This window comes from Sminthopsis crassicaudata, chromosome 6 (assembly GCF_048593235.1).
Source record: "Sminthopsis crassicaudata isolate SCR6 chromosome 6, ASM4859323v1, whole genome shotgun sequence".
Lineage (NCBI taxonomy): Eukaryota > Metazoa > Chordata > Mammalia > Dasyuromorphia > Dasyuridae > Sminthopsis > Sminthopsis crassicaudata.
The window spans coordinates 256,970,440-256,996,242 of NC_133622.1; the positions used below are offsets into that span (position 1 = coordinate 256,970,440).

Genomic DNA, 25,803 nt, shown 5'->3' on the forward strand with positions numbered 1-25,803 from the left:
AGCTTTGATTTCTGCTGCTTTCTCTGTGTTAAAGGTAGAGCAGCAATTGTGGGAGGCGCCTTGTCCCTTGTACTGTCTCCTCTTTATCTTGACTCGTTTGCTTGTGTTCGCCTCATTAGCCCGGGAGCTCTTCAGGGCAGGAACGGTGCCTGGCATCCAGAAGCCTTCATCACCACTCACTGCCTTACGCCGGACGAGTTAATGGACTGAAACTGTGATGGACTGGGGGGGACTGGGGCGTAGGCGGGACCCTCCCGCTAGGAGACGATCTGGGAACGAAGCCTTGAGCTGCATATTACAGAGCAGAGGGGAGGAGGGGAAGCCAGTGCGGGCGCACGAGGGGGGCATGTCGCACCCCCCGGAGAATAAAACATAAGGGATGTTTGGCTGGAGCACACGAATGCGCACTCAGGGCTTTCTGGGCCACGCGGGGGGGGGGGGTTTAGCCTGGGGTAATGGGGAGCTCCTGCAGCTTCTTGAGCTAGCGAGTCCAGACTATTCCTGTGACAGCTTTGTAGAAATGAATGGGAGGGAGTGGAGCTGAGTTAGTGGAACGGATTTCCACAGGGGGAGGGAGAAAATCGATCTGCTCCTGAGGCAGAAACGCGAGGTCTGCGGCCCTGAACGCTGTCGTGGCTCCTAACCGCACTCCGCTCCCCGGGGGTCAGCAGCTCAGCCCCCAGGGGAGACCTTCGGGGCTCACTCCTCCGGCTTTGTCTCCCCTGCAGTCGGGAAGAGCAGCTCTTCAACTTGGGGATGGCTTGAGTACAGAGAAGGCCACGCTGATCGTGGTCCACACGGATGGCAGCATCGTGGAGACGGCCGGCCTGAAGGCGCCGCCCGCGCCCCTCGCCCCAGGTAGGATGCGGCCGTGGCTCTCGCCCCCAGCAGGGGGCAGCAGCCAAGGTGGCCGTCGCAGATGCGTTGTATCCACTGAGTTCTTTGCTGGTTCTTCTGCCTTGTGGAGCTCCATCAAGTGAACTTAACCAGTGGGTTCAGTTCAACTTAATAAGTGTCTTTTTTCCTGAGACAATTGGGGTTAAGTGACGTGCCCACTTAGGAAGCGTTAAGTGTCCGAGGCCAGATTTGAACTCGGGTCCTCCTGACTTCAGGGCTGCTGCTCTCTCCTCTGTGCCCCCAGCTGCCCCCAAAGCATTTATTAAGTACCTACTGCATACTAGGTACTGTGCCGAACAGAAAGAAAGCACGTGGGCTTCCTGACAGGCATCCTATGGGAGCTGAAGGGTAATAGGAAGTGATTTGAGGGCGGGGCCGGGTCAGCAGTCAGGCTGGAAAGCCAGAAAAGGGCCCCGGGAAGGGCGAGTAAGGAAGGACAGGACCATAGGCAGGACAGAGGTGGGGGACGGAAAGCAGAGCTGGGCAGGCCTGGCCCTGGAGCCCCCGTGACAGACGGAGAGAACTGGCTCCGGCCCCCTCGGCTGAGGCATGAAAAGGGTTAGGGTTAGGGTTATTCTGGATTGGTTCACTTTGGGCTGCCTTCTCCGTCCCAAGGTCCTCAGGCTTCTCCGAGCGCTCTAGCTCCCGGCCAGGAGAAAGGGGCCACGAAGTATAACTGGGACCCGTCTGCCTATGACAGCGAGCTCCCGGTGCGGTGCCGGAACCTCAGCGGCACTCTGCACAAGAACCGCCTAGGTTCAGGTGGGTGGTTCCCCATTTCCCAGCAGCCTCTCCTCCTCCGCCTCAGGCCTCCTGCTCTTCCTGCCCCAGGACCGAATGTGTTGGGGTCTCAGCATCACCCCCCCTGGTCTTTACCTTGACTCTGCTAGGGGTTGGCCCTCCCATTGGGATAGTCCCAGCCTCCTGTGGTCAGAATAATGGACTCCGTTCACTCCAAACTGCCTCCTCTCCCCGCCCCCCGGGGCCAGAGCGTTCTCCTCAGCCCCCCAGCTGGACGTGAGCTCAAGGTTGGCTTGCCCCTGTAGGTGGGCGAGGTCGCTGCATCAAGCAGGGCGAGAACTGGTACAGCCCCACGGAGTTCGAGGCCATGGCGGGCAGAGCCAGCAGCAAGGACTGGAAGAGGAGCATCCGCTACGCCGGGAGGCCGCTGCAGTGCCTCATCCAGGTGACCTCCCGCGGGCCTCCCTGCCTCCTGCCACCGGTTGGGGTACACGGCTGGGAGGGGAGGCGGAGACTACGGGCGGTGGGACGGCCAGGGGGCCGGAAGGGGGTCACGGACGGCGATGTTCCTAGACTCTGGGAAGGAGTGTCCGGCCTCCTTCCTCCATTCCAAACTGCCTTGCGCCCTCGGGGGCTCCTGGGGCCTCCCATCGCTTCAGAGCTTCAGGAGGACCCAAGATGGAGCGTGGGTTCAGACCCTCAGTGGTTATTTCCCCACTGCCTGCCTCAGTTTCCTTATCTGGACGATGGGGATGTTGTGAGAGGAGCTCTTAGCATTCACCGGGTGCAGGGGCGCCAGTGGAGGGGGGCCCTCCTTGGAGCCGTCATTCCTCTGCGGGGCCAATGGGCCCAAGAACCCAGCTCCCACTCAGTCCGGATGAGACTTTCCCCAATTGGAGCGGGGGGAGGGGGCTCTGACCTCTGTGACCCCTTTTCTCCTTCGTGGCAACCCCAGGCACGGGGAACAGCTAGAGCAAAGGCGAGGAGGTGGGAGGATGTGGCGGCGCCAGAATAGGAGGCGGTTCTGGGGGCAAAGGGGGCGTCTCCTCAGGCAGAAGCCTTCCTCAGCTAGAACCCCGGAAGGGGGTGACAACGAGCCGAGGTCCTGCAGCCCCTCTGGGCAGTGGGCAGGGAGAAGGGGGGTCAGAGGGGCGCGGAAAAGTCAGAAGAGGGGGAGGGCTTTGGTCCCATCTCAGGGGGACACATTGAGTTTAAGGTGCCAGTGGGGCTTTGGGAGAGCATGGAGAGGAGAGGAAGGCTGGAAAGAAGGGAGGGAGAAAGAGAGGGAGGGAGGGAGAGAGGAAAGAGAAGATGAGAGGAGGGAAAGGAGGAAAGAAAGAAGGGAAGGAGGGAGAAAGAGAGATGGAAGGAGAGAGGAAAGAAGGAAGGAAAAAGGGAAGGTGAGAGGAGGGGAAGAGGGAGAAAGGGAAGGAGGGAGAAAAACAGATGGAGGGAAGAAGCTGGGAAGAGGAGGATGAGGGGCCCAGGAAGGGAGGGGGTAGAGGGGTACCCCAGCGATGGCAGAAGTGGCAAAAACCCCACAAGAGGCTCGGCAGAGGTGGGTTTAGCTTCCAAGGGAGGGGCTGCGCAGCTCCCCCTGCCCCCAGCCTCGCTCTTGGCTCAGACGGCAGTGACCACGTGAAGGACTCCCTTCCTTGTCATCCCTTTGAGGGGACGTCTGAATTTCCTTTCCTGGTCTCCTGGAGGGATCTTCCCAAGTGAGAGTCTCCCCAGAGCCCCCTGTCCTGCCCGGGAGGCTCATCCCAACCCCCCGGTCCCATCTCTGCCAGCCTCCAGCCCAGGGGCGGCTCCATGGTCAGGCCTCTCCAAGGGGAGCTCTTGGGGGGCAGGCTGGACAGCTTTCCCTTTGGGTGCCGAGAGCTGGGGAGGGGCTGCCGGCAGGGGGAGGGCGGGCCTTCACCCCATTGTTGCCTCTTAGGACGGCATCCTCAACCCCCATGCCGCCTCCTGCACGTGTGCCGCCTGCTGCGACGACATGACCTTGGTGAGTCCCCGGCCTGCTTATTGGGGCGCCCTCCCCAGGGACAGAAGCCATTCCTCATCCCTGCTAGCCACCAGGATCTCCTTTCTCAGAGGGGAGGATGGTCTTTTGTCCCTCTACCCACAAAGAGGGATGATAGAGAAGCTGGCCTGGTACCCTAGAACCCAGGGCAGAGCGCCCAGTGACAGCCGCGGTCCAAGCGATGGCGTCGGGGGCCTGGAGCCAGCTGCCGTGGGCTGGGACCGGGGAGGCTGATGATGGGGAGGAGGGCGGTCTCCCCAGGGTGTCGTGGAGCTGCGCCCTCACTGAAATATTGGGGCTAGTGCCCTGGCCAGCCCTTCAAACCACCCGCCTAATAGGACCTCTATGGGCCACCCATGGTCCCTCCAAGGTCAGACCCCCCTGGAGATCCTGGGCTTTCTCCCTTCCCCTTTTGGGTCGAGAGCTCTGCCTTGGACCCTCTTCACAGGGGCCCTTACCTCTCTGAACCAAGGTGACAAACCTTGCGGCCCACCCTGGCCACCTTTGCCCTTCCCTGACCAGTCGTCTGAGGGCCCCTTTTCCTTCCCAGAGTGGCCCGGTCAGGCTGTTTGTACCTTACAAAAGGCGGAAGAAGGAGAACGAGATGCCGACAACCCCCATGAAGAAGGATTCCTCCAAGAACATCCCCTTGCTTCCAGCCACGGCCACAACAACCTGTGAGTTCTCAGGGGGCTCTGTGGGGCATGGGGGGGGCCCAGGAGCTCTGTTGTCCCTGGTGGTCAGAGCTTTTTAGCCCCAGTGCCAGCTCTGTGCCTTCTTTGAGTTTGAACCCTGTTCATGGAGCCTCTAGAGAGATGGATCATCGGCTTTGGGTCATGGGACTTTGGCTGCTGGGACCCTCAGACATTTTTCGGGGTCCCAAGGACCCACCAAGATGGGAGCTGACCCTGTAACTATGGGAGATCCCTAGAAGACTCCTTCCCATAGCAGGTCCTGTGGCCGGGGTTTCCCCCTCTTCCCCTGTTCATCAAAGTGTGATGGTTTGGGGATCCCCATTAATGATGGGAAACTGGGTTGGGATGCTCTAAGACAAGCCTGGGTCTGAGCACCAAAGATGCTTCTGGTCTTCCCAGTTACCGTGACTCCTTCTGGACAGCTCACTACCTCTGGTGCTCTGACCTTTGACCGGACATCAACTGTGGAGGCCACAGCCATCATCTCAGAAAGTCCGGCCCAGGGGGACGTCTTCACTGGAGCCACCGGTAAGCTGAGCACGGCGTTGTCTTGGGGTCGTATGCATGTCCGTTGGGACATTTATTTAGGGTGGTTTTACTTAGAAATCTGAGTGGGGGGGGGCGGGATGCAGAAGAATAACAAAGTGAAGGGCCGTTCTCACCTCACGTAGCCCAAAGAAATGAAAACTATCTCTAGTCCTTTTCTGTTCATTCCTCACGTAGCTTTAGCACCTCCTGTAGTCAGTAGCACTGGGGAGGGGGGGAGCTCGAGCTGTACTTGAGGTGGGGACTGCAGTCTGTATCTCAATAAGTCCCTCCAAGGCAGTTCAGTGGGGGACTGGGAAGAGGACGTCACTTTAGAACTTTGAAGAGACCCTGGAATTCCAACAGGCCCAGGCGAGGAAGGAGTTCTTTCCGGCCTGCTGGAAATAGGTGATGAGATATGGAGGTAAGGGAGCAGATCTGTGTACCTGAAAACTAACAAGTGCAGAGAAGGGACTCGGATCGGATAGGAGGAGAACTGGAGAAGTCCAGTGTCACAGAAGCAAAGAGGGAAGTGTCCAGGAACCGGTTGCAGATTGTAGTGAGGTGGAGTGGAATGAAAAATGAGAGAAAATCATTGGCTTTCATGAATAGTTCATTTCAAGAATAATTTATATTTATAGTGACTCTCAGTAGAAAAAAACTAAACTCCTTTTTATGAGATAAATAGGATTACTGATATCCCAACCTGGAAGGGATAAACCAGAGAAAGAGATCTATAGACCAATTTCATTAATGAACTTTGATGCAACACTTTAATTCAAATCTTACTCAAATGACTATATTCCCAAGGTTATTCACTGTGATAAATTCAACTTTATAGAATTTTAAATGGTCCAATGTTCAAGAACAAGATAACATAATTCTTCACATAAGCAACAGAAACTACATGAATCCATTTATAAATGAAGAACAGATTTTGATAAATGACTAATAGCAGCCATTTATAGTAAAAATTCAAAAAGACTTAGGCAAAGAAGGGCTGTTATTTAATATTAATTTTAAGTAGTTTGCCGAAACCAAGATGAATGTTATTTGTATAGAGAAATAGTGGAGACTTTGTCATAGGTAAAGAAGTAAAACAAGCATTGTCTTTCCTCAACATTAGGATAATTGAATCAGGTGTAGATTTGGAAGGATCTTAGAAATCTAATTTCTCTTCCTTATTTTATAGACAAAGAAACAGAGAACTTGAAAGATTAAGGGACTTCCTTGAGGTCATGTAGGTTGTAAAGGCAGAACCCAGATTCTTACTCAGGTCCCTTAATTCCAAGTTAAGCAACTTTTCTATTATAAATAAAATTAATAACAACAGATATTGTATGACAAGGGCTGAAACTCTGAATAGGTGCACTGGAATCAGACAACCAAGCACGTAAGGCTAAATACTTATTGGACAATACTCTGTTAGCATATGCTTGGAAAATGGCTCTTCCCACTCTCCTGTGCTGGCTCCGTCTTTTAGTGTATACAGAGAATTGTAGAAGGGACTAGGGGTGGCGTGAGACAAACCAGAGTCACTTTGGAGGAGGAGGAGGAGAAGGGAGGAGAGCATGTGGCAGTTTTGTCCATCCCCTTCACTTCTCCTAAAGACCGAGGACTTTTGCTTCTCCAGACTCTGGCTGATTCTGAGGCCTCCAGGGAGCTAGTCCGGACTTCACAATTGTAGAGGGCCTGAACTCTGAAAAGATGTACTTGAATCTAGGTCAGCAAGGTACTGATAGTTAAGTATATACTTAGTACTTAGGATGTTGATGTAATGGCGCTCAGTGTAAGGGAGTGATGTCATCATAGTGAGGTATTTGAGGACTCTCAGACAGACAACTTTCAGCTGCAGACACAGAGAAGACTCCAGATTCCAGACTCTGGGCTCCATCTTTGACCAGCCTCGTGGCCCTCCTGCCTCCTCCACTGCCTCTAGAGAGCTAGTCCGGACTTTATAGTTAACATTTATGTTCTGCCAGCTACTTTCCAACTTACAATGATCCTAGACACTTATTATCCTTACTTTGCAGCTGAGGAAACTGAGGAATACAGAGGTTAAATGTCTTGCTCCCTGTCACACAACTGGTGATTGTCTTAGGTTGCATTTGAACCCGTCCTTCCTGATTCTAGACTTGGTGCTGTGTCCACTGCGCCACCTAGCTGCCCCCTACTGCTGCCTCTCCTTCATCATACCTTATTGTAATTTTAGAAATGGTATTTTATAGCAATGACAAGAAAGAGAAAGAGGAGGAGATTTGAGATGGTAGTTAGGCAACTCCGGAGAACTGATGAAGAAATTCAGATGGCAAAAGGTGGCTTCAGTAAGGTAGCAATAAAAGAAAAATCCACAATAATTAGCGTTTCTATGCAACATTAACAAAAACCAGGAGGTGATAAAGAAATTGTCCTCAAAACAATTATAAAATGCATCATTGGGTGCTACCCTCCCAGTTCATATGACTTAACTAAAATGATGACACTTTTTACAGAAATAAAAGGAGGGATAGCCACTGTTCATGGTTAGGTTGAGCCAGTGTCATAGAATTTCAGAATTTGGGAGAAGAAAAGGATCTCAGCAGCTTGAACCTAAGGATGACCTCACCACTCAAACCCACCTGTAAATTTAGGGCCAAGGACACATGGGCAGAGTCAGCACAAGAGAACCCCGGGCAGGTCTCAGGCGGAAGGGCCCGAGGGTCTCCCTGCTGGCCTCTCGGGTACCGTGTGCCCACTGGTGAGGTCAGCCCCTGGGAAGGGCCGGGTTAGCCAGACCCGGAAGCAGTGGAGAGGAGAAGGGGGAGTGCGCGCTCAAGTGACACAAGGAGAGAGGATGGCGTGAGACGTCAGAGACGGAGAAAATGGTGCCGGGAGTCTTGCTCCTCCAGGGAGGAAGGTGAGGAGGAAGCTCCAGGAAAGAGAACAGACTTTGGCCCCCACCAATGTGCAGGGACTCACTGAGCAGCAGTGGTGATCAGTGCGCTCTTGGACCCGTCCGGGTCGGAAGGACAGACTTGTAGGTGATGAACTATTCCGGTGAGCGAGGCTTGGTCTCGATGCCCTCGCCCACAGCCTAAGAAACCCCGCTTTAGAAGGCCGAGGTCACAGGACAGGAGCCCTGGTGCTGTCTGTAGGAGAAGGTCGGGGCGGGTCTGGAGCATTGGGAGACCGAGCCCCTCCTTGTCGCCCGACAGTACAAGAGAGCAGCGTGCAGCCGTCGTGCAGGGCCGGCCACCCGGAGCCCCACTACCCCAGCTACCAGGACAACTGCCCGATCTCGCCGTTCCCAGAAGCCGCTTTGCCAACGTCTCATCCCAAGATCGGTGAGTCCCCCGGGTTAGTTGGGGGGGGGGTCTTTTCCAAGAAGGAAACAGTTTGGGTGTTTTCTCCATGGAACAAGGCTAGGAGAGATGGGGAGGCGGTCCTCCTTTCCTGGTTGTGGAACTTTTTGGGTAGAGATGTGGAGGTTCAGGGGGGGGGCGGAGTAGGGCTGGGGCATCCCAGTCAGTGCTGGAGCTTCTTGGGGGTGTCTCCTGGGCTTGCATTGCTTGGCGACCTCCCAACCCCGGGGCCTGGCCGGTTCGTGGGACGGCCCACGAGGGCATGTGGTAGAGTACACATGAGAAGGGTGGCTGCCCCCTTCTCCTTCCTGGAGCTAGCCCCGCTTCCCCATCCCAGACCGCAACCTTCCCTGTGTGAAGCCCCCCCTCCCGGGGTGCTGGTGCTGATCCGCAGAGGGCCCAGCTGGGGCCGTGAGCACACACAGACCCTCAGCCCCCCCCCCCCCCACACACACACACATGCGCCTCGGTTTCCCTGGATGGCCCCGAGGTGGCTGCTGCCCATATGCTCACTGTTCATTCTCCCCGAGGTTTGGTGGGTTGGGTGGGGGGGAGGAGGCGGGGGGCTCCCAGGGTGGGTCTCCTTGGCGAGGCTACTCGTCCCGCACGGCCTTTCTCAGTTTCAGGGGAGCTCTGCCTTGCCTGCTCGGGTGGTCTCAGAAGGGCTCCAGAAGCCCCAGCATCCCATGGGGGAGGGTCTGCCCGCTGAAGGGCGGCCATGGCGGCTTCCCCACAGACCGGGGTCCTCCTCAGATGTCCCAGGGCTCCACCACAGAGGAAGGAGAGACGGGAACGAGCATTAGTTAAGCTTCTGCTGTCTGCCCGGCACTGGGTGGCGGGGGGTGTCTGAGGCCGGATAGAACTCGGGGCCGTGGGACGGCGGCCCCTCCTGGGTCCTCCGTGCTTTAGCCTTTCGGGGGGGCCGACCAAGGGAGTGCCAGAGACATGAGGCAGCAAAACCCCGAAGTGATCCAGGCTTGTGGGGGTCGGGCAGCAGGGGGGAACGCCCCAGGGGACTCAGCGGGCTCGCTCTGCTGGAAGGTCTGTGCAGGGGCCGGGGCTCTCTGGGAGGACTTGGTAGTGGTGGGAAAAGCAGGGGTGGGGGCCCGGCTGGTGACCCCCGGAGGGAGGAGGAGGAGGGGCGCTCGGCTGGTGATGCCCTGAAGGGAGGAGGAAAAGGGGTACCCAGTCAGACGTCCTGAGGGAGGGGGGCAGCGCCCAGCACCCCGGAGGGAGGCCGGGGGGCCCGTTGCCCTTGTGGGCCTGACTCCGCACCCCCCCGGGCCGTGGCTGCCTCATGTTTGGGGATAAGCCGCCCTTTTCTGTTTTTGGCTTCTTAGGGCAAATACTGGTGAAGCGCCTGCTGGGTGCCGGCTTCCTGCCCGCAGTCGGGCCTGTCTCCCCGCCCCACCCCTGCAGCATTGGCGGTTCTCCTTGGCTGCCTTGTAAAACATTGGGGTGCGGGCCCTCCTGGTGGGTCTTGCTCTTTGGGGCTGTAGCGCCTCTTCTTGGATGGGGGAGGGCAGTGTCAGGCCCTTCCCGGAGCTTTCCCTCCGAGGCTCCTTCTTTCTCTCCCCCCTTTGCCAGTGGTCCCCGTCCGTCTGGGTCATCCTTGCTTATGGTGTCCTGAAATCCGGCACCGGGCGTTTGAGGGGGCGTCAGGGACCTCTGTGACCTGTCCAGTTATTTCTTGGTCTGGGGCTCCTGGTTTTCTTTTGGTTTTGTTTGACTCTTTCTTGCCGCCTCCCGGAGTCACTAACTTCTGTTTGCTCTGCCCGAGGTTTCAGGGAGGCCGTGACGTAAGAAAGGGGGTTCTCTTCTAGGCTCCAGTTCTTCCAGTTCTCAGCCCTCTGTCTCCCTCTGTCTCCCTCTGTCTCTCTATCTCTGTCTGTCTCTGTCTCTTTCCCTCCCTCCCCGGTTTCTTGTTTCATTTCTTCTCTGCCCTCATGGAGCCTTCGTGGAGACTGGGGGGGAGGGGCCTCTGGCCCTCAGGCCGCCTGCTCCCTCAGTTCGTTCCTCTCTCAGTTTCGGTTCCTGCGCGGGGGCTTTGGCGCGGGCGGCACCTGGGTCTGACGAGTTCTGCTGCCGCTCCCCCTCCTGGGTCGGCCCAGGATGGTTCAGAGCTGTGGCCCTCAGGGCTCCGGGGTCTCCAGCCCCCTCCACACCCCCCCCCCCGTCTGGAGGAGCTGTGGGCGCTGTGCTGGTGCTGCTTCCCACTGCCCAAGACCTTGGGGTGACTCGGCCCCTCTGGGGAGAAGTCACTCGCCATGGCTTCTCGTTGGGCCCCCGTTCAGGCAGCCTCGTCCGTCTCCCGCCCACGGCTTTGCCTGGCCCACACCCCTGTCCCACATGCTCTCCGAGGCCTTGCCTGGCCCTTCCTGCTCTCAGGGACCCCCGGGGTCCCCTGCGCCTTCACATTTGTTTCAGGGGCCCGGCCCCACTCACCGTGCCATCTCCATGATCGTCCCCCATGGATGTTGACAGTGGGACTTGGGGGTTCCCCTCTGCCCTTACCCCCTTATCTAGGCTTGTGGCCGGGACCTCCACAGCCCCGCAAGCTTTGTCCCCTCGACCGTGGCGGGACCCCCAGTCCCTCCTCTGCTCCCCCATTGACAGCCTTCTTTGGGAACATTTAAAGAGCTCCTTGTCTCTCCAGTGGAGATGCTCATGTGACCGTGGGGGACGTTCTGGGCTTTCCCCCAAGTCTGAGGACTCTTAGACTTAGAGGCGGGCCTCCGACCTGGGCTGGCCCACCTGGGCCACATGGCCAAGGGTCTGGCCGAGCGGAGCAGGCCCGGACCGGGGTCACGAGGCTGGCCTCCCCCCCATGCTCCATCCCTGGTCCCGTGTCTGAGCCGCTGGCCCGGCGTCGCTCTTGCCTCCTCCCCCGGGGGGGCCTCCTCCGGCTCAGGTGGATCCATCCCGAATCTCCCCAATTCCGCCATTTTCAGTGCTGACCTCGCTGCCCGCCCTGGCCGTGCCGCCCGCGACCCCCACCAAGGCCATCTCGCCCGCCGTGATCCACGGGCTGGAGATGACGGAGCATCGCAGCTGGCTCTGCCTGGAGGAGATGGTCAACTCCCTGCTGAGCACGGCCCAGCAGCTCAAGACCCTGTTTGAACAGGCCAAGCAGGCCAGCTCCTACCGGGAGGCCGCCGCCGCCCAGGCCCGAGGGCAGGCCGAGGCCGAGAGGAAGGAGGTAAGGCCTATGGGCTACAAGTGGGCATTTTCTTAGAATTTCTGCAGGGATATGCAGCCTAACAGTAAGTGCTCCTGTTTCTCCAGTACTCTGTAGCGAGGACCGTGGCAGGTGGGTGCTCCCCACTGTACAGATGAGGAAACTGAAACTCAGAAAAGCGCATCTCTTGCCTAGTAAGACTCTGAGGCAGGATCTGAACTGGGGCCCTGCTGGCCCAAAGCCTAGTGTTCTCCTCTTTGCTTTCCCCATCTCCGTGCTTCACAAAAGAAGCGTAAACTGTTGGTGGGCTAAAGCTTTTTTGAGTCCTCCCGACATCTGCTGAGGCTGAGAAATTTTCACACCTGCCAACCCAGAGTGAAGAGGGGGAATGTGGGAGGGGGTGAGGAGGTTTGGCTGTGGGCAAGGGGAACAGACTGTTCAACTCCCTCGTTAGGACTTAATCTGGAGAGAAGTGTTGATTGTGAGAATGAAAGTCAGCACAGCTGACTTAACCATCTCAATGGGCAAGTGCAGTAGAGCAGCCTCACAATACTTTTTAGTACTTGTTTCCCCCCACTCCTCTCTGTGTCTCCCTCCTCCTCTTCTCTATCTGGCTCTCTCTCTTTCACTCATCTCTCTGTCTCTATCTCGTTTTCTGTCTCTGATCCATCCCTCTCCCCGTCTCCCTCCCTCCTTTCTCTGTCTCTCTTCCTCTCCATCTCTCTGTTTTCCTTTGTCTTTCTGTGTGTTTCTGCCTCTTTTTCTCTGTCTCTCCTCTTCTCTCTCTCCCCTTCCACTCTCTCTCTTTCCCTCCCTTCTCCCCCGCCACCATTTATTTCTACATCCATCCCAAAAACTCATTCAAAGAAATCTTCTCTGAATGAAGCAGACTCAGGAAGAGGACGTTCAGAGGAATTCAGTGAGCTTGCCAAGCATTGGGGGGGGGGCCGGCCAGGATTCAGTCCGGGCCCATGTTTTACGCCCAGGAGGAAGAGATTTTTGCTTAACAGACAATTTCTCTCAGCCCACGTCATTTATGAGGAGATGGAATTAGCGTGACCTCAGCGTCTCTCATTTCAGTAGCCCGAGGAAGTGGAATTAGTAGCATGTCAACCACCGTGAGTCAGGGGGCTCCTCCCTTTGCTTACACAAGGTCATCCCCTCCACATTCTTCCTTAGCCAGCCCCCCGTGGCAGTTCCTTTGTGCAGCACGTGGCATCCTCGGAATCCTGGGTTATTGACTTAATGATTGTTCAGACAGTGGTATCTGTAATCAGAGAGAGAACGGTACCATGAGTCTCATGAGATTTTCTCTCAGGTAGCAAAATTTCACTAATCCCTGTTTAGGGCTAGGTGATGATTAGTTCTCTCAGGTGGCAACAGCAGTTAGCAGTAAGCACATGTAAGGACATTTCACTTATCCTTCATTAAGGATAATCGTGTTCCTATAGTAAGAATAATCACATTTGGAGTTTCCCATATACACTGAATTCATGGTAGTTGATTGAAAATCCCAGCATACCCATATGCCTTTTAATTCCTAAGGTAAAATGAAATCTTTGAATCGAAGGTCTACTGTTAATAGGTTCAGAGTTGTAATTTCGATACATGTTATTTATTAACAACAATTTCATAATTTTCCTCAGTGATAGATAATCTCAGATGAAGCTCAGTTTTTTACAAGCAAATAGTTAAGTTTGTCCATTTTGGCAGAGAATGGTCCTAGGAACTTCCTTCCTTTAGAATTTTATAAGGTGCTATCAAGCAGAGCTGATAAGATCTTAGGACTTTGCCCAAGCAGAAAATCTTAAGAAGCCTTCCAGATAAGGGCGAGTGAGAGAGAACTTCGAACTTCGCTACTCCCCCCCCCCCCAACAATAAGTTATTATGTAATTTAGGACAAACTATGTCCCATTAAACATTTTAGTTTTTAAACATTTTGATCACATTCTTTTAACAGCTTAATTCATAATTGAACAGTATCCAGATAAGAGAAGTGATTTCTCAAATTTCACAATGTAAGAAACATTTTAGAAACTCGTAGTAATAACATACACAATGTCGCATCGAAAACATGAAACAAAGTTATCCTCAGATGACTGGTAATTCAGGGGAATGCATTTCAAATTTTCTTCCATAGAGAATCATTCAATTGATCACTTTTGGCATTCAAGACCCATAAGGATACTTACGTTTATTGTTGTTTAGATAGTCAGGAACTTTGCTAAGCATTTTGACAATTATTATGTCATGTGATCCTCACAATCATCCTGGGAAGCCAACTTTGGGGAATTAACTTGCTTAAGATACATTTTGGAGACTGCATTTAAATGCAGGTTTTACTGAGCCATGTAGCTTGATTTGCCACGGTTCTCCCTATAGGAGAATTGTAAATTGTAAATGTAAATGAGACCACGTTATGATTTAGTTTCAGGATATATTTTTGATCCACCAAATCAGATGTGGATTTGTAATCATTCCTGGTAATATTCAGCATTAAATTTTCCCAGCAGCCATTAGCTGCCAGCACCTCCAATTTCAAAGCCCACTGCTTTCAGTCAGCTCCCTTTCAAAGATCTTATCAGTACTTTCACTGCTCCGTAAACTTTTTGGTTCCTTTCAAATGACCCAATCAGTTTACTCTGTATTCTTAACCTAACCCCTCTAGGAAACTCGAGAGGACAAAGTGTGAGTCTCACCTTTCCCAAAGAGGTGCTGCTGTTCTCCGATTTCATTCCTAGAAACCCTCATGGTTGGGGAAGAGGCTTCATGTGAAAATGCCACATTCCCAGCCCCTTCCTTTGGACTTAAGACTCTAAAGATGGGAATCTCATGCTGAAAATTTGCTTCTAAGAGTTTCCATTTGGTAAAAATTAATACTTGATGGAATACAGTCTGTCAGAAATTCTAACAGGCATTTGTCTCAAAAGTTTCCCTGTCAGTGGAAACAGACTCCACCTCTCTTGAGTTCTCCTCTCCTCCCTACTTACTTAAACTTTCTCCCTTCTTTGTCAACTGCTCCCCTCTGCAGGGCTTTGACTTTGAATGCTCGGAGTCTCCCCTTCTTTTACCGTCACTGTTCTCTCCATTCTCTTTTCTTTTTCTGAGGCTGGGGTTAAGTGACTTGCCCAGGGTCACACAGCTAGGAAGTGTTAAGTGTCTGAGAGCACATTTGAACCCAGATCCTCCTGACTTCAGAGCTGGTGCTCTGTCCACTGCGCCACCTAGCTGCCCCCATTCTCTTTTCTAATCATCTAACATTTTACCGAGTCTCCTGGACAGATTTCCTGATAAACCGCCAATGGGCCGCTATATTTTGACTTTTGAATTCAGAGAAATTATGGTCTTATTTCAGTCTAGGTGATTAAACAATGAAGTTCTGGGGGTTATTTCAAACAAGTTTTGTCTCCGCTTGACATCAACTTCAGCTAAGAACAGTGCATCTACTACGCTCCAGGAAGGGGCCAGGGCTTGTCTGGAATTCATCGGAGTCTTAGCTGCATTTCTCCCAAAATCCACTGAGATGTTTTAGGAGGGGCTGTAAATTGGAGATTATGATTCTGTGACAGTGCCTTAAATTTCTACAAACCAGGATAAAGATTTCTCTCCCTTTCTCGTCTGGCTTTATCTCTGTGGTCTCCAAGCTGGCCAGGGTTGTGAGGGCAGAGAGAAAGAAAGAACCTCGACATTTTCCCTCCCCATCTCCTGATCAGAAGTGAGTGGAAGTCCCTGCTTTATTAATGACAGCTGAGGGAGCTCTTTGGGGGTCCCGTTAACCTTCCGCAATCTTTCTGAGTTCCCTTTTGGGGCCGACTCCCTGCAGCCCCTTTCAAAGTTCTCCATGGTAAAGAAACCTTACTTGAGCTAGAGGGCTTCTGAAGTAGAAGCTGCATCAAATCCCTCTGCCTGTGTTCCTGGGGCTCGCCAAAAGCTTTACTTCCTCTTTCTCTGATTACAAAAGTTTGTTTCTTAAGTCATCCTTTTTTAATATCCAGATGGTATGGTCATGGGAATGAGGGGCAGTCCCAGCTCAAAAGTGCCCCCCAGCAGCACCATAATCCAGGTTTCCTACATTCTGGTTTTTAGCCCATGTAATGTCCTGTGTCTCTGGTCAGATTTGTCCTTCACAATTAAAAGTCTTGGTTACCGAGTCTAGTACAAAGTAAGTTCTCCCGCTCGAGCTGAGCAGGCTCTTAAAGCCAGCTTCTACACGTATCCCCTCATCATTTTCTTCTTTGGTGATCTGATATTGGGGTAAGATCCGGTGCTCACCAATCCTCCTTCTTGCATTTGCACAAATGAGAAAGAATTGGATTGGATTTGGAGCCTGTTTTCCTCATCCTTCCTGCATCGAGAGAGTTTGATTCTCTGTCCACCTCATGGCTGATTGACTGCTCGGGGAGTCCATTCTGACCCTCATTCGGCCAGAGCTCCGGTACTTCCAGGACGCTTAACCGTGAGGGGCTGTCTGCCTGGCCCACCAAAATTGATTTAGGAAATCTTCCTTGGGAGTTTGCCCCCATTACTGAAATGAACGTGAGAAAGAAAATTAAAAGAGGTTTGCTCAGCTTGCCAAGGCAGTGGGCATTGGGTGGGCCGGCCAGGCTTCAGTCTGTGCCCCGGTAGTGTCCATATAATGCACTGGATTTGTCCTTCTTTCAAAGGAGGGAGGGAGCTAGTGCCGCCTCATCTCTTGATTGGCTTGTGCACTTTGGGATGAGACGCGATCCTCAGGACAGTGTCATGGGGAGGTAGATCCTGCCCACCATCTCAGGCTGTGCCGTCTTATGCCGCCCTCCTGCAGTCCCCCGGGCTGGCTCTGCACACAATGGCCGGCCTGCCACGCTGCCTTCAGATTTGTTCCTTCTGTGCTTCCGACCCAAGTCCTGGCCTTAAGTTCTCCCTTAACAGAGAAAGAGCCGGAGGACCTGCTGTGGTTGGACCGAAGACTGCCCAGAGGAAGGAAAGAGGTGTCTGGTCAAATATTCTTCCAGTGTTTTGGTTTGTTGACCTTCACGTGGATAGAATGGAAGCCCTTTGTACTCCTGACTGGCCAGAGAGCAGGAAGGATTTGAGGGGCTTTTCTCAGAGGCATCTGGAAGAAGTCCTGGCACCCATTCTCATCCAGAGTTTTCAGAGGGGTTCAATGACATGGCTGACTGTCTTCCCACGTTTGGGATGTGGGGAAGTAGCTTCCCCCGGCTCCCAGGCAAGCGACGGGCCCTCAGTGGCAATCCCTTTCTCCCTGCGCACTGGCATGGTGAACCATTCTCAGCTCTGTCCTGTCGGCGGGATGGGAACCGGCCTCGAACCTGTACGTGGCTGGAGCGGAACAAAGCAGGCCAGAGACGGGAGTCGAGAATCAAACAAAAGCTTCATTTCGAAGTGAGGGAAATGCTTGCAAGCAGAAGTCCTCCTGAGGACTGGAGTGGGGCTTATATGTGAAAAGCACAGAGCAGCACACAGTCGTCCCCCGGCAGATCGGCCAAGTCCATCGTCTCAAGTCTTGGGGGTCATTGAGCCTTGTGATTATTCAGTGTTAATATGATGGACATGGGGGGAAATATCTGTCTGTGTTCTCCTGGCAGTTACAAGAGACAGGGTTTGTGAGCATGTCTGGAGATGTGCGGGATGACTGTAGGCTGCAGCATGTCCCTGCTTCTGGCGCTCAGCTCCCTGGGAAAAAGGGGGAGCTCCAGCAGATCTAAACAGTTCTTGTTTAATACGAAAATCTTAAATCCCTCGGCGAACATTACACCAGCCTGCTCGCCAGGGTGTCATTCCCTTCGTGAGGCTCTGGCCTGGCTGTTTGTTTCTAAAAGCTACTGTTTCCTTCGGAGGTTCCCTTTTGCTCCTTTGTGTGACTCCCCTCTGAAAGCATTAAAAGCCCCCCATCGCCTTGCAAGTGCCTTCCCAAGCCTCGCTGACTGGGAATTTAGCCTCTCCCTCATCCCTTGGCCTTAAGGCAGCAAATGACTAAAAATACTTCCTTCTCACGCAACTTTTTAAACAATACTTGGAATGATTTCAGCATTTTTCTTTTGAAAATCAAATCCTGCCAGATTTAGGGCAGAACGTTTCACTTCCCATTTGTAGTCAATGGCTGGCGTTGGTAACTTGGGAAAACAGTGGTTTTGGAGAATGGGATATGCTTGTTCCTTCTTTTCTCCCTCGCCTCTTGGGAAGCTAGGCCACACTGCTGACAACCCAGGCTGAAGTTGTTTTCCCATTTTTTCTATTTAAAAATTCAGCTTTTTAGATTCTTATGATAATTCAGACCCAAAACTTTAGAAGTTGGAAATACAGGAAAAATAATGATGGAGAAATCTGCTCAAAATGTTTAGCAGATTTTAAATTTCCTGTGTGACAGTGGCTCCCAGGGTCAGCTTTTCCATTACTGGAGGCTTGCGTCTGCTCTTGTTTTTTAACAAACATGGTCCAGTAGCTGATGATGTCTTTCTAGTCCCTGAGGCCAGAGGGCGTTGCCCTGAGGGAAATTGGTGTCCTGAGTCTGTCCAGGGGTTTTGGGGGAAGGAAGCACACCAATGTCAGGTCCTCCCTTCTGGGGATTGGCTCATCTGGGAAGGCCATTGGGGCTTCCCTTCCAAACCCTATCTCTGTCGGAAAAGGACATCATGGAATCTGGAGAGGAACGGGCACTTTCTGAAAGTAAAGTCAGGGTAGGAGTACTGGACGGGTTGCAGGCTTGTCAGGAGAGAGTTTGCAGCCCTTCTGTCCCCCGGAGCTGTCCGGAGGAAGGTGCTGAAGCCCAGGCCAGGAGGGAGTCTGAGCCCCAGGCCCGTAGCACTATTTGCCTGGGGCTTATGGCGCTCTAAGTGCCTCGTCAGCACCTTTAGGTCCCTTGGGGTGGGGGCTTGGGAACCTGTCACCACCTGCTCTGTGTTCATGCTGGTGGGCCACTAGGACCACAGTGCCCAGAGCCTCTGACCCAGTCAGAGTGATTGTTCCCCCTGAGCTCAGGGCCTGCTGGGTGACCCTGGAAGAGCCAATGGTCCTGCCTGCCTCCAGGGGGCCACAGACAGATGGAAAGGCCAGGAACTTCTGGAAGCTCTGAAGTCCGGCCCCAGGTATAGCTGAATTCCCACTTGACCAGCCCACTGACCTTTATACAAAATAGGATTTAAGAGCCATAAGTCAGACTGCTTCCTGAGTGAGAATGTGATGTCGTCCATCCAGGCCTCCCTTCTCCCACCGTCACTTCTCCCTTCCCCCATTGCAGGGTGCCCCTTTGTACAGGGTCTGCACAAGACCTCCGAGAGTGACCCCTTACTGTTCAGGCCGGCCTTTTGGGGCCAGCGGTTCCAGGTGTGGCTCATGCAGTTGGTTCTCCGTTCTCCCTCCCCCTCTCTACGTGGCCCTCCTTCTCTGAGCCCCCTTCCTCCATCCCTCCAGCCTCTAGCTGCCCATCAGGGATGTCTTAAGAACTGGCCCAGAAAGCCTTAGAAAGTGCCCTGAACTTGGCCTAACAACAATTCTTTGTGCTCTGGATGATCTTACCCTCTGGCAGAGAGGCTGAATGCTAGATAATTCCTTGAGGGATTTCATATTACTAGCCCCTCCCCCAAATTTCCCAGGAATCTGAAAGTCATCCATCACATCTTTTGACAGGCTTAGAATCCCTTTTCTATAAACACCAAGTGAACACACCAGATTCTGTTGGCCCGGTCCTGTACTCCCACTGATTGACACTGTCACATTGACAAGAAATGCCAACCATGAGAACTGACCCAAGAATGACGGTGTCATGGTCCGGCCTCCTTGGGGGCTTTTTAGGCAGCAGAGCCCGGCCTTTGCCCCAGCATGGCAAGTGCTCCTCAGCAGGGAGGGCTTCTGGTTGCGAGCATTTTCCTCCCTCTGGACTTCCTGTGACTGCTGTGGGATCCGTGGCTCTCCGTCTGCTTCTGTTCGGTTCTGACCAGTCACGGGTTAGAGTCCGCCTGACAGCCAAGGAGCTGCTCTTCCCTTCTCTCTTCTCACCTTCTCACTCCTCTCCAGACCTGAGAAGGCTCACGCAGCTTGGCTGAGACTGACTGTGCAGCCTCGAAGGCTGAGGTGCTCAGAGAACGGGTTGCTTCTCTGCCACTTGTGCTCTTTTGGGCCTGCTAATTAGCACCAGAAAACCAGGTTCTCCACAAGCCAGCACGGCACTCTCCCTATGTGGAATAATCACTTACAGCAAATAGAGGAATCTGCAGAGCTGTGGATAAATGCACTCCAGGAATGTCTGCCCAGATGAGGAGGTTGATGCTTTCGTGGCTAGAGCTGGCTCGGGGGCTGGGAGGCTCCGAAGGAAAGTGCGGGAGAGACGAGGTATTAAATGGCCTGCCAGCCTGAGGGTTTGCGGAGCCGCTGTCGGACCTCATCGTCGTGTGCCCGTGAAACCTGGACCGTCTGCCAGCTCCGTGCCGGGAGAAGGAGTCGCTTCCATCTGAACTGTCTCAGGAAGATTGTGAAGGGCCCCGGCAGGAGAAGGAACCAGACGCTGTGAGCCGATGCCGAGCGTTCAAACCCCCCTGCAGAGAACGGTGCTCTGGTGGGCTCGGGGCAGGCACTTGCAAGGGCTCAGCAAAAGCATCTCCACGACTCTGAAGAACGTCAGCATCCGGTGCTTGACTTGGGATTCGTTGGTGCAGGACTGCCCAGCGGGGCGCTGTGCCCGTGCCCACACGTAAGACCTCAAACGAAACATGAGCTGCACAAGTTTAGGGACATCTCTCCCCCAAGCGTCCACAAGGATTATTTGTGCCCGGCTTATGGTGGAGCCTCATGTTGGTCCGATGGGCCACGACTGGACGCACTGCACCTTGAGCCCAAGACGGTGGAGCACGAGGGACCAGCGCCAGGCAGCCTTCAACTGAATGCCCTGCGTCTGACTGCTCTTAGTGTGATGGCTCCTCCTATCGCCCCTTGGGAGCAGGGCTCACCCTCCGCTCATGGCCTAGCACACAGGAAGGGCTTAGTAGATGCTGCCCCTGGTGCCCAGCTCTGTTGCCCTCTGGGTGCCTCACAACCTCAGGAAGCCAGCCCCAAATGCTAACGCAGGAGGCCCTACCCTCAAAGAAGCCTGTTTTATCCTTCTCTGCCTCTATTCCCAACTGACCGAAGATATTTAAGGGGAACGTGGCCCTGGTTGCAACGGGCAGGTTATGGGTTCCAGTCCTGCCCTTGACACCTGCCTGTCAGGCACACTGGGGGAGCCCTACTTTCCTGATCTTTGAAGTCTCAGGAGTGTCTGTGAGGCGCTTGCCGATGTGGAGAACCATCACCTTGGCCGTCCTGCTCGTCGCTGTGATTGATGGGTTGGGAGCAGTGCGACGCGGACTGTGTGCTAATAAATACAATCCGTGTTTCCTTGTTCCAACAGTATCAGAGCCAGCTCTTCCAGCCAGCTGAAGATGTGGAAGGGAAAGCTGAAATCATCATTAAGGTAAGACCCGAGTCCTCCCCCAGCTGCTCAGGACAGATCCACCCTGGGCTGTACTTGTCCCTCCTGTTGATATTCAGTCTGTCCCACTTTGTAGTCCATTGGGGGTCTTCTTGGCAGAGACACTGGAGGGGTTGGCCGTTCCCTTCTCCAGCTTTAACAGATGAGAAAACAAAGGCAAGCAAGGTGAAGTGACTTCTCCAGAGTCACACAGCTAGCAAGGGGCCAATGTAATAGAGTGGAGGGCAGCCTCTTTTGTGGCCGACTTCCTACGGCTCAGTCTGTGAATATTAAATAAGTTGTTTATTTTAAAAAACCCTGTTTGTACCACAGGACACATTTGTAATAAAGTTAAATAAAATGGACTTTTCCATTGATGTAGCACAAAATATTCTGTAAGCAGCATTCTCCAAGAAAACTGATTGTACTACAGTTCTTTTCTCTAAACCACACTGAAGATATTTCTGATTTAGTTTCTTTTTTTTTCCCCTGAGGCTGGGGTTAAGTGACTTGCCCAGGGTCACACAGCTAGGAAGTGTTAAGTGTCTGAGGTCAGATTTGAACTCCTGAATGCAGGGCTGGTGCTCTATCCACTGCACCATCTAGCTGCCCCCTTCTTTTCTTTTCTTTTTTTTTTTTTTTTTAACAATAGCTTTTTATTTTCAAAATATAAGCAAAGATAACTGCCTTTCAACATTCACCCCTGCAAAACCTTGTGTTCAAATCTTTCTCCTTTCCCCCGCCCCCTCCCCCTCCCCTAGACAGCAAGTAATCCACTCTGTGTTAAACTTGTGCAATTCTTCTGTACATATTTTCCCGTTCATCAGGCTGCATGAGAAAAATCAGAAAGGGGAAAAAAAATCAAACAACAAAAAATGGTGGAAATACTCTGTCGTGACCCACATTGAATCCCCACAGTTCCCTCTCTGGTGCAGACGGCTCTCTTCATCACAAGGCCATCGGAACTGGCCTGAATCACCTCATTGTTGAAAAAAGCCACATCCATCAGAAGCGATCTGACAGAGCTTCAATAATCATAGGGCGCAGCTAGGTCCCACAGACAGCTATAGCGATACCCACTTATTCTGATTCTTTTTATTCCATGCATATCAATCTAGGAATAGGCAATTGACTAGGCCGCTCGTTTACCTGATTATTAAGGATAAAACGACTATATATTGTTGGATAGAAACAGCAAGATCTCCCATAGTGCATTGTGTTCATATCTCCTACTGGCCATTAACTCTGATTCAAGAAATTTGTCGTAAAAGAAAAAAGCGGAAACACGATTATAACAGCATCCAAGTGGCCTTCGGGCTTGGGCCCAGAGGATCAGGCGTCCTTGGCTCTGTAGGAGCCACCATTGACAGCCACTCATGCAGTCACAGTTCTGCCCCACAGCAAGACCCAAAAATAATTGGATGGGAAACGTTCCTGATCAGAGGAAAGCAATTGGAAAACTGAGCCAGAAGGTCCCACACCTTCAGCCAGCTTGTCCTCCCAGCTGTTGCCCGGATGCAGATCTTCCCCCCGTACAGTTCACATCCCTGAGCAGCCTGTGGCATTTCTCTTAAATGGTGGATCCATCAGACAGTCACAGCTGAATTCAGAACTCCAAACAAGGCCGGTTACAGCCCCTCTCAGAACCTTGTCTCTGGGCCACGACTCCTCGAGGGTCAGGTCAGGACCGCGGGAAAAGATGGCTCCCGCCGACAAACTCCTCAGCATCTTAGACTGACCCTCTGTCTGACATGGAGCAGAACCGCAGGCAGAGGAGGAGGAGGGAGACCTTCAGCGAATAGGTAGACGCTGCCTTCAGATCAGCAAGATCTTCTTTTCCGGGTTAAAGATGAGGAAGCTTGGGCTCTTCCCTCCCCTGGGCTCTTCTAGTGACTGCTTTTGTAGCACGTTTCCGGGTTTTGTCAGCATGTTAAGAGCTAGCTGGGGAGGAGGAAGAGGAACCTTCAAGCTGGCCTTGTGTGTTCATACTTCGTCAGACACACGTCTACGTGTATGTTTTTCTGTCTCCTAAGAAGAGAGAAAAGGTCTGGCCTCCAGACAGTTTGTCCTTCACTAATCAAGGGGAGAATGAAGTCCTTGCAACATCCCAAGAATGGATGACTTGGAAGGTTCAGAGCCCTCAGCGGGCCCCCTTCTCTCTTCCTCGGACGCCCCTACTCTCTCCTCCTTGGGGAAGATGTTCACACAAGATGTAAACAAGCCCCTTCCCCAGAGGCCCCAGAATTCTCTTGTTGTCCTGCCTGAGAGGGAAGGAGGGAAGAGGTGAGAGCAGTGGGTCACAGTGGGGTGCAGGTCGAGCAGAGCACTTTCTCGGGGCGCTGGAGGCTCCAGCGGAGGGGATACTTATAGCGCTTGTCCAGGCTCAGCATTCCAAGATGGCGGCACGTCCTCTCTGGTCTCTTCCCTTGGGCCCTGTTGTGGGGCCGCCCTGTGCTCAGCCCTCCCCTCGGATCCCTTTGAGCCTCTGCCCCCACTGCATTCGTCCCCCACTGCCAAGCCTATGTTCCCTCATCCCTTCTTGGCTCCCTGATTCTTCCCTCAGCAGTCTCCACTGCCCAGAGTCCTGGTGGCCTTCAGGGCTTAGGGAGCTTCTCCAAGTGTTCCTCATGCTGAATATGTTGGGGGGCAGAGACAGCATCTGGTATAGTCTTGGGGTCCCCAGTTTGCTCAGTCCACCCAGAACCACAGTCTCAGAAGACCAAAATGTGGAGGAAGAGAATTAAAAGTTTACACACCTCCTCAGTGCCAGGGCTTGGGCCTAGGGCTGAGCCTGGGCAGGGATGGCCAGATCAAGGGCCATGCCTTTAGCACTTAGCATATTGCCTGGTATACAGTAGGGCTTTAATTAGTGTTGATTGATCAGTGATGCTTTGAAAATCATTCGAGAAAAGAGGCAGCAAGGGATGGGAGGTTCCTGAACCCAGGAGTGGAGGCTTTGTAGAGCGGAGGGCTTTTCCCCATGTCACTCCTCACCTCTGAATAAATGGCTGGAGCACTTTCCTTGTTGACTCTTCTCTGAAGACTGACTCTGAAGAGGCCCTCTGTCCACCCCGCCGCCCCCTTTCACAGTCTGGGCCTGCCTGTGCCCTGGAGGCACGGTCCCATTCCTTGCCATCTGTGGTCTGAGCTGAGCCCCAATTCCTGGGCCTGACGAGCGTGACAACGAAGAAGAGCAATAGCAGGAGCTCGGGTTCCTTCCTGAGATAAGAGCCAACGTGTCGTTATTAGTTCTTGGAAGTCGAGTGGACATTCTGCTCTCGAAACACTCTTCCTCTTCGTGAGAAGATTCTGTGCAAGGGCAGGAAAACTGGAGGCTGTGGAAGAGACAGTTTGTGAAATTAATAGAGAAAACCCAGGAAACTTAAAAGTGATTTGCTAGTCTTTATTTGGACATGGCCCTAGAACTGAGGTGTTCAGAAGTGAAAATGTTCGATCAATAGGGTTCTCGGAGGAAATTCCCCACTGGGAATAAAGGGTAAAAATTCGCCAACTAAATGACTCATGTGGGAGATAGAAAAGATGGATGGATTATTTCTGCTACTTCCTGGATGACCTCGGACCCTAGACGACCTTCCCCTTTTGGGGCCAGTTTCTTCTCAACAATGGGGGATTTGGAATTAAGGGTCTCTGAGGGCCCACTCTCTGCCTAACCCTATGAAATGTTATCTTCCCTTATCGGAGGTAGGTTGAGATGAGGCAGAGTGTACAGCACCGTGAACGCGTGCCTGATCCTGAAGTCAGAAGAACAAGGTTCGTTGAAAAGTAGACACATGAGTGGAGTAGAAAAGGTGTACTGTGCACAGAGGCTAATGACACAGTAGCTTAGGGGTGCATAAAACCAAAGAGCCCAGCTATCGGGGCAGGAACTCGCTGTTTGACAAAAATTGTTGAGCAAACTGGAAAGTCTCCTGGCAGAAACTACGCAAAGACCGTCATCTCACACCATCTGCCGAGACCGCTTCCAAAGGGTACACGTCTTCCATCTGAAGGCTGGTACAGTAAACAGATCAGAGGAGCATAGAAAAAAGAGCTTATGCCCATACGTGGGATAGGGAGGATCACAGAGTAAAATGAGCAACTATGATTTCACGTGAATTAACAGGTTTCTGCATAAACGGGACCAGTGCTGTGAAACTGAAAGAGAAGCAGATAAATGGGGGGAAACCTTTGCAGCAAGTTTCTCAGTTATGGGTCTCGTTTCTGAGATATATAGGGAACTGATTCAACTTTATAAGCATAAGAGTCATCTACCGATTAGTGGGCACTTTTCAGAGATGAAATCCAAGTGTGGAAAAGACTCCGAAAGACTGAAGTTTTTGTTTTTCTTGCTTTGTTGGTTGAGAAGGTTGTTGGAGTGGAAGGCAGGGAAGGTGGATCTTCAGAAAAATAAAAGAAAATTTAATTATTTAATTTAATAAATATTTAATAATAAATAATTAAATTTAATTACAAATAAAGGACATTTACACCAGCCTTTTCTGAGCCCCCCTCCCACCATGGTCCTGCCCAGCTCATCTCCATTTCCTCCTTTGTCACATAGGAATAATGGCACCCGGGGCCATGTGATGGAGGCCAATTGGCTCATTGGGTGAACCGTCCTCCACCTGGGGGGGTCTTAACCGGGGACCACGGGCTTGTCTTATTTCATGTTTTGATTGCTAGCGTCAGCCCAGGAGGCTCCCCTGGAAATCCTCGAAGTGCCACTTTGTGTTCCTGGGAAAGTTCTCTGGGGAGATCAGGGACAGCTTTTTTTCCTTAGGGATGGGGTGAGTCCTTAGTCTGGAGCCAAGGGAAGGAAGCCTTCTAAGGACTTTGATTGGGCCAGTGTCAGCCCCGCCCACTTTACAGGGGAAAGGACCAGACTAAGTAGCCTGTTTCCTCTGCTTTTGGGGAACCCCAGCTGGAAGGCGGGGCCCAGTCTCCTGAAGCTCTGCCCC

The 25,803-nt window shown here is 52.8% G+C and overlaps 1 protein-coding gene across 2 annotated transcripts in view; it reads left to right on the top strand.

Annotated features, from left to right (window-relative positions):
* DEAF1 (DEAF1 transcription factor) overlaps positions 1-25,803 on the top strand; it is a 31,709-nt gene that overhangs the window by 3,418 nt on the left and 2,488 nt on the right. The window contains exons 3-11 of one of the 2 annotated variants that reach the window (XM_074275510.1): positions 729-858; positions 1,513-1,659; positions 1,944-2,083; positions 3,578-3,643; positions 4,212-4,338; positions 4,756-4,884; positions 8,076-8,204; positions 11,174-11,421; positions 20,786-20,848. In XM_074275510.1, the coding sequence (XP_074131611.1) occupies positions 729-858; positions 1,513-1,659; positions 1,944-2,083; positions 3,578-3,643; positions 4,212-4,338; positions 4,756-4,884; positions 8,076-8,204; positions 11,174-11,421; positions 20,786-20,848 (1,179 nt within the window). Of the gene's footprint in view, positions 1-728; positions 859-1,512; positions 1,660-1,943; positions 2,084-3,577; positions 3,644-4,211; positions 4,339-4,755; positions 4,885-8,075; positions 8,205-11,173; positions 11,422-16,311; positions 18,085-20,785; positions 20,849-25,803 lie in introns of those variants that run through there. The other variant, XM_074275511.1, reaches the window with a different exon arrangement.